At 36.9% G+C, this 7,554-nt stretch overlaps 1 protein-coding gene across 4 annotated transcripts in view; it reads left to right on the forward strand.

The window, feature by feature from the left end:
- Nucleotides 1-3,021, forward strand: part of FOLH1 (folate hydrolase 1) — a 64,425-nt gene extending 61,404 nt beyond the window's left edge. For all 4 annotated transcript variants that reach the window (XM_060160289.1, XM_060160290.1, XM_060160293.1 and 1 more), the window contains one exon: nucleotides 1,189-3,021. In XM_060160289.1, coding sequence (XP_060016272.1) covers nucleotides 1,189-1,378 — 190 coding nt within the window. In that variant the 3' untranslated portion in view covers nucleotides 1,379-3,021. The remainder of the gene's footprint in view (nucleotides 1-1,188) is intronic.
- Nucleotides 3,022-7,554: the final 4,533 nt, after the last annotated feature.

Genomic DNA, 7,554 nt, shown 5'->3' on the forward strand with positions numbered 1-7,554 from the left:
ATATAATGTAATATGATTACTACAGATCTTTATTTTATTATCTTTTTTGTTTCTATGTATAAAAGAGTATATGTTCATTGCAGGAAATTTAGAAAACCCAGGAAGTCAGAAGTAGAAAATAAAAATCTCCCCAACTCTACTTGTCAGATATAAAATCATGTTTGTCCTTTGGTATACATAATTTTAGCCCCTCTCTTATTTTATTTTGAATATATATATATTTATACGTATACATAAGGCATAATAAAGATATATATTTATTTACTCTATCTCTTAATGTTGACATTTAGTTTTTTTCTAATTTTTGACAATTATAATTATTTCTCATAAACACCAACTGTCCCCAGGTTGATCTTACTAAGTATTCAGAAAGAATTAGATCATTGACCAGCCAGAAACGACCTCATCTTTCTGTTTAGGGATTATCTATGAAAGAATTGGAATTGGGCATAAGGGCATCATCCAAACAGGGTGAATGGATCCCCCTTAGTGGCATAATCATGTTCCTTCCTTCTTTACCTCTTTACTGTGGAACTTGTCCTTCTCTTCCAGGGCTGTTACATGCACTGGCTAAGCTCCTTCAGTAAAAACATCACCTTCTTCCTAGGTCATGTTGAATGTTTTAAAACTGTTTTGAATGATTCTTCATGCTTGACACTAGGTATTATAACATGACTTCTTTTTTAAATAGGAGGAAAACACAATGATAGGTTGTCTGGTCACAAATGAAACCCTATAATCACAGTTGTGCTACATTTCAGAGGATAGAGTGGTATTTTGAAGTCATCACTTCTTGCAGTGTGCCTTGAGAGTGATCACTTCATCGCCCAGACCTCAATTTCCTCCTCTTTGAAATGATAATCTCAACTCTGTAGAGTTTATTTTCAAGGATTAGAAAAATGATAGGTAAATAATTGAATGCCAAGCGTGATCCATAGTAGGTGACAAGCTGTTGTTGCTATCATTGTCATCATTTTTGTTGCTCTGAGACACTTTAAGTCATCTGTCTAAAGTCAAAATATAATTAATTGCCACATATTTCATAGACTAGTCTTTGGAGATTGAACTTGTAAATTTAGTTGACAAGTAGCAATTAGAATTATACAATCCACGAATTGTAGAATGTCCCTGTTTTTTCCCTTGTATATATAATTCGAGCAACTGATAGCAAACTATTTTTATCAACAGACATGTCATCTATGCTCCAAGCAGCCACAACAAGTATATGGGGGAGTCATTCCCAGGGATCTTCGATGCTCTGTTTGATATTGAAAGCAAGGTGGATCCTTCCAAGGCCTGGGAAGAAGTGAAGAGACACATTTCTATTGCAGCCTTCACCGTGCAGGCTGCAGCAGGGACTCTGAGAGAAGTAGCCTAAGAAGTTTCTTTGGGGAACACGTTGAATTAGTATGATGTATCACTCAGAAAGAATCATGTTGGATGTACTGATAAACTGAAAAATAAAGTTATGTACATATATATACATATATAGATACAGATAGATACATATATCCACCTTGGCATTCTTTTTTCTTCTCCATATATATCGAATAAGGAAGATGGATGATTTTTATTCTGTAATTATAGAAAGTTATTCTGAAGTTGGACTAAGTGTTGAAATTAAGAACAGAGTAAAATTTTAATACACTTATGTGGCATTATCAGAGAGTCATGTCTAATTCAGCACTTACAAAACTACTCCTGTCACTGCACGTGTAGAAAACATCAGTCTGTTATTTGTTGTGTATTTTTAGAATTTTTATAAATAAAATTGTACCATGTATATTTTTCTAGGACTTGATTTTTTCACTCACTTTTGACATTTCATCCATGTATTATTGTGGCTGTAGGTCATTAGAGTCCACTGACACAGAGCATTCCCTTGCATTGATATAACACTTATGCATTAGCATTTAGTCAAGACAGAGAAACCACACAGAAACATAAACAGAGAAAGTTAACGTAAAGAATAATTAATTACAATAGCATTGGAGCAATGAAGTATTGTCTAGTAAAAGGTGAAAAGAAGTTTAAAGAATATAAGAATTACAGGTACTTCCCTGGTGGTCCAGTGGCTAAGACTCCACACTCCCAATGCAGGGGGCCCGGGTTCGACCCCTGGTCAGGGAACTAGACCCCATGTGCCGCAACTAAGAGCCCGCGTGTTGCAAGGAAGGTCCTGTGTGCCTCAACTAAGACCTGGCACAGCCAAATAAATAAATAATTATTTTTAAAAAAACAGAATATAAGAATTACAGATATATGGAGCAATCACTGTCCCTTGGATTGAGGACTGCAGGAACATGTAGATGTTTCCTTAAAAATAAATTAGGCCATTGTGTAAATCCAATCAAAATGATTTGAGCTTGTGTTTACACCTAAGATAACCTAATCTTCTCTAACGTACAATATCCTAAGAAAAGTCTAGTCTTTGGAAATTCTACAAAAGGCCTAAAGAATACAATTCACAGTATCCAGAAAATAAAGAACTTCACTGGTGGACATTAAGATGCCAAGTACAGATGCCAATTAGTCCTCTCTTACAAAGCAAACAGACTGGCTGATTTTGACAACTTTTCCTCTAAAATTATCATGAGACTGTTTATAATGCTCATCTATTGCTATGGAATTTGGAGATAGTGGGTTCCAATCCACCCTCTTTTCCTAAGACTGCTTGAAATTGTTCTGTCACCTGAGGATTTGAAAACAATGTGTCTCCCATGTAATAGGTGGTTTGTCTAATTCCATAATGCCTAATAGGGTAGCCACATGTAGATATCAAGCTCTTGAAATGTGACTAGTTTGAATTGAGCTGTGCTGTCAATATGAAATGCATGCTGGACATCAAAAACTTAGTATAGAAAAAAGAATGTAAAATAGCTCATTAATATTTTCAATATTATTTATATTTTTAATGATAATTTTTGAATATATTTAAGTATATTATTGAAATTCATTTCAAATGTTTTTAATTACCTTTTATGATGTGGACACTAAGAAGTTTAAAAATACATATATGGTTCAGATTATATTTCCATAAAAATTTTATTATTATTTTATTCTTTAAATCTTTTTTGCATTAAGCATTTCAGTTGTATTTTATTAAATCTTGTGATTAATGTTTTGAAAAATTGTTTTGTGTTTGCCTTATCTTTCTAACTATACAGTAAGTTTTCTGGGGGAGAAGGCTCAGCTATCTTGTTTTGGTTCACCTACCATACGTGAAAGGCAAAAGTAAGTGTTTCATATAGATTGGATGATTGTGTTGAATCAATTGAGAACACAGGTAGTGAAATGCAATACTTTACATATCTTTAACACCTTTAGTTTATAGACGTATCTTTAAATAAATTTCAACAAGTTTAAATAAATATTTAAACTTGTTGATTGACAACTCAGAGTTATATGTAAATCAAAAACTCTGGGGAAAAAAAAGAGCAAAAATATTATGGTCTCTCAGAAACACAAATAGGGCACCCTTAGTCCAGTTTTGAAGAGATTATTGCATTTATTCATTTTATAAGAGACAATTTGTTACCTGGAGTTGATTCACATTATAACTTGTGGTCTTGGAGAGTGACCTGTGCTCGCACACAGGCTTCTTGGTGGTGGCAGCAGCAGCCTTAGCGTCTCATGCCCGTCTCTGGGGTCCTCGCTGTTAGCCGCAGCTCTTGCCCGTCTCTGGAGCTTCTTTAAGCAGCGCTCTTAATCCCCTCTCCTCGCACACCAGGAAACAAAGAGGGAAGAAAAAATCTCTTGCCTCTTCGGCAGGTCCAGACTTTTTCCTGGACTCCCTCTCTCCCTGAGCTTCAACCGAAGCCTGAGCCTCATCTCCCAGCCCCGCGCGTCCCCACGTGTGAGCAGATAAGCCTCTCCGGCTGGTGAGTGCTAGTCGGCACCGATCCTCTGTGCGGAAATCTCTCCGCTTTGCCCTCCGCACCCCTGTTGCTGCGCTCTCCTCCGAGGCTCCGAAGCTTCCTCTCTCCGTCACCCACAGTCTCCGCCTGCGAAGGGCCTTCCTAGTGTGTGGAAACTTTTCCTCCTTCACAGCTCCCTCCCACTGGTGCAGGTCCCATCCCTATTCTTTTGTCTCTGTTTTTTCTTTTGCCCTACCCAGGTACTTGGGGAGTTTCTTGCCTTTTGGGAGGTCTGAGGTCTTCTGCCAGTGATCAGTGGGTGTTCTATAGGAGCAGTTCCATGTGTAGAAGTATTTCTGATGTATCTGTGGGGAGGAAGGTGATCTCCGCATCTTACTCTTCTGCCATCTTCCTCCTCTAATGAGAAGATAAACAAAATTGATAAACCATTAGCCAGATTCATCAAGAAAAAGAGGGAGAGGACTCAAATCAAAATTAGAAATGAAAAAGGAGAAGTTACAACAGATACTGCAGAAATACAAAGCATCCTAAGAGACTACTACAAGCAACTTTATGCCAATAAAAGGGACAACCTGGAAGAAATGGACACATTTTTAGAAAGGTTTAACCTTCCAAGACTGAAACAGGAGGAAATAGAAAATATGAGCAGAAAAATCACAAGTAATGATATTAAAACTGTGATTAAAAATCTTCCAACAAACAGAAGTCCAGGACCAAATGGCTTCACAGGTGAATTCAATCCAACATTTAGAGAAGAGCAAACACCTATCCTTCTCAAACTCTTCCAAAAAATTGCATAGGAAGGAACACTCCCAAACTCATTCTATGAGGCTACCGTCACTGTGATAGCAAAACCAGACAAAGATACTACAAAAAAAGGAAACTACAGACCAATATCACTGATGAATATAGATGCAAAAATCCTCAACAAAATACTAGCAAGCAGAATCCAACAGCACATTAAAGAGATCATACACCATGATCAAATGGGATTTATCCCAGGGATGCAAGGATTATTCAATATATGCAAATCAATCAACATGATACACCATATTAACAAATTGAAGAATAAAAACCATGATCATCTCAATAGATGCAGAAAAAGCTTTCAACAAAATTCAACACCCATTTATGATACAAACTCTCCAGAAAGTGGGTATAAAGGGAAGCTACCTCAACATAATAAAGGCCAAATATGACAAACCCACAGCAAACATCATTCTCAATCCTGAAAAATTGAAAGCATTTCCTCTAAGATCAGGAGCAAGACAAGGATGTCTACTCTTGCCACTATTATTCAACATAGTTTTGGAAGTTTTAGCCACAGCAATCAGAGAAGAAAAAGAAATAAAAGGATACAACTTGGAAAAGAAGTAAAACTGTCACTGTTTGCAGATGATATGATACTATATGTAGAGAATCCAAAAGATGCCACGAGAAAACTACTAGAGCTAATCAATGAATTTGGTAAAGTAGCAGGAAACAAAATTAATGCACAGGAATCTCTTTCATTCCTATACACTAATTATGAGAAATCTGAAAGAGAAATTAAGGAAACACTCCCATCTACCATTGCAACAAAAAAATAAAATATCTAGGAATAAACCTACCTAAAGAGAAAAAAGACCTGTCTGCAGAAAACTATAAGACACTGATGAAAGAAATCAAAGATGATACAAACAGATGGAGAGGTATACCATGTTCTTGGATTTGAAGAATCAATATTGTGAAAATGACTATACTACCCAAAGCAATCTAGATTCAATGCCATCCCTATCAAATTACCAATGGCATTTTTACAGAACTAGAACAAAAAATTTTAAAATTTGTATGGAGACACAAAAGATCCCATATAGCGAAATCAGTCTTAAGGGAAAAAACAGAGCTGGAGGAATCGGACTCCCTGACTTCAGACTATACTACACAGCTACAGTAATCAAGACAATATGGTACTGGCACAAAAACAGAAATATAGATCAATGGAACAGGATAGAAAGCCCAGAGATAAACCCACGCACTTGTGGTCAACTCATCTATGACAAAGGAGGGAAGGATATACAATGGGGAAAAGACAGCCTCTTCAATAAGTGGTGCTGGGAAAACTGGACAGCTACATGTAGGAGAATGAAATTAGAACACTTCCTAACACCATACACAAAAATAAACTCAAAATGGATTAGAGATCTAAATGTAAGATTGGATACTCTAAAGCTCTTAGAGGAAAACATAGGATGAACACTTTTTGACATCAATCACAGCAAGATCTTTTTTGATCCATCTCCTAGAGTAATGGAAATAAAAACAAAAATAAGCAAATGTGACCTAATGAAACTTAAAAGCTTTTGCACAGCAAAGGAAACTATAAACAAGATGAAAGGATAACCCTCAGAATGGGAGAAAATATTTGCAAACAAATCAATGGACAAAGGATTAATCTCCAAAATATATAAACAGCTCAATATTAAAGAAACAAGTAACCCAATCCAAAAATGGGCAGAAGACCTAAATAGACATTTCTCCAAAGAAGACATACAGGTGACCAAGAAGTAAATGAAAAGCTGCTCAACATCACTAATTATTAGAGAAATGTAAATCAAAACTACAATGAGGTATCACATCACACCAGTTAGAATGGGCATCATCAGAAAATCTACAAACAAATGCTGGAAAGGGTGTGGAGAAAAGGGAGCTCTCTTGCACTGTTGGTGGGAATGTAAATTGATACAGCCACTATGGAGAGCAGTATGGAGGTTCCTTAAAAAACTAAAAATAGAATTACCATGTGACCCAGAAATCCCACTACTGGGCTTATACCCAGAGAAAAGCATAATTCAAAAAGACACATGCACCCCAGTGTTCATTGCAGCACTATTTACAATAGCCAGGTCATGGAAGCAACCTAAATGCCCATTGACAGACAAATGGATAAATAAGATGGGGTACATATATACAATGGAATATTACTCAGCTATAAAAAGGAACTAAATTGGGTCATTTGTAGAGATGCGTATGGACCTAGAGACTGTCATACAGAGTGAAGTAAGTCAGAAAGAGAAAAACAAATATCATACATTAATGCATATACGTGGAATCTAGAAAAATGGTATAGATGAACTGGTTTGCAAGGCAGAAATAGAGATGCAGACATAGAGAACAAACGTATGGACACCAAGGGTGGAAAGTGGCTGCGGGTGTGGGTGGTGGTGTGATGAATTGGGAGATTGGGATTGACATGTGTGCACTGATGTGTATAAAATGGATGACTAATAAGAACCTGCTGTTTAAAAAAATAAAATAAAATTCAAAAACTATTGATCTTCTTTATATTTTCACTTTAAAAATTTCTAGCAAGGTCAATTTATATATATATATATATTTTTGTGTGTGTGTGTGTGTGTGTGTGTGTGTGTGTGTGTGTGCAGTACGCAGGCCTCTCACTGTTGTGGCCTCTCCCGTTGTGGAGCACAGGCTCCAGAGCGCAGGCTCAGCGGCCATGGCTCACGGGCCCAGCCGCTCCGCGGCATGTGGGATCTTCCCGGACCGGGGCACGATCCTGTGTCCCCTGCATCGGTAGGCGGACTCTCAACCACTGCGCCACCAGGGAAGCTCCCATATTTTTTTATAAGTAGTGCTTCAATTAACAAACAATAGATAATTTAGTGAAATAACATGTATG

Source organism: Lagenorhynchus albirostris, chromosome 9 (assembly GCF_949774975.1).
Source record: "Lagenorhynchus albirostris chromosome 9, mLagAlb1.1, whole genome shotgun sequence".
Classification (NCBI taxonomy): Eukaryota; Metazoa; Chordata; class Mammalia; order Artiodactyla; family Delphinidae; genus Lagenorhynchus; species Lagenorhynchus albirostris.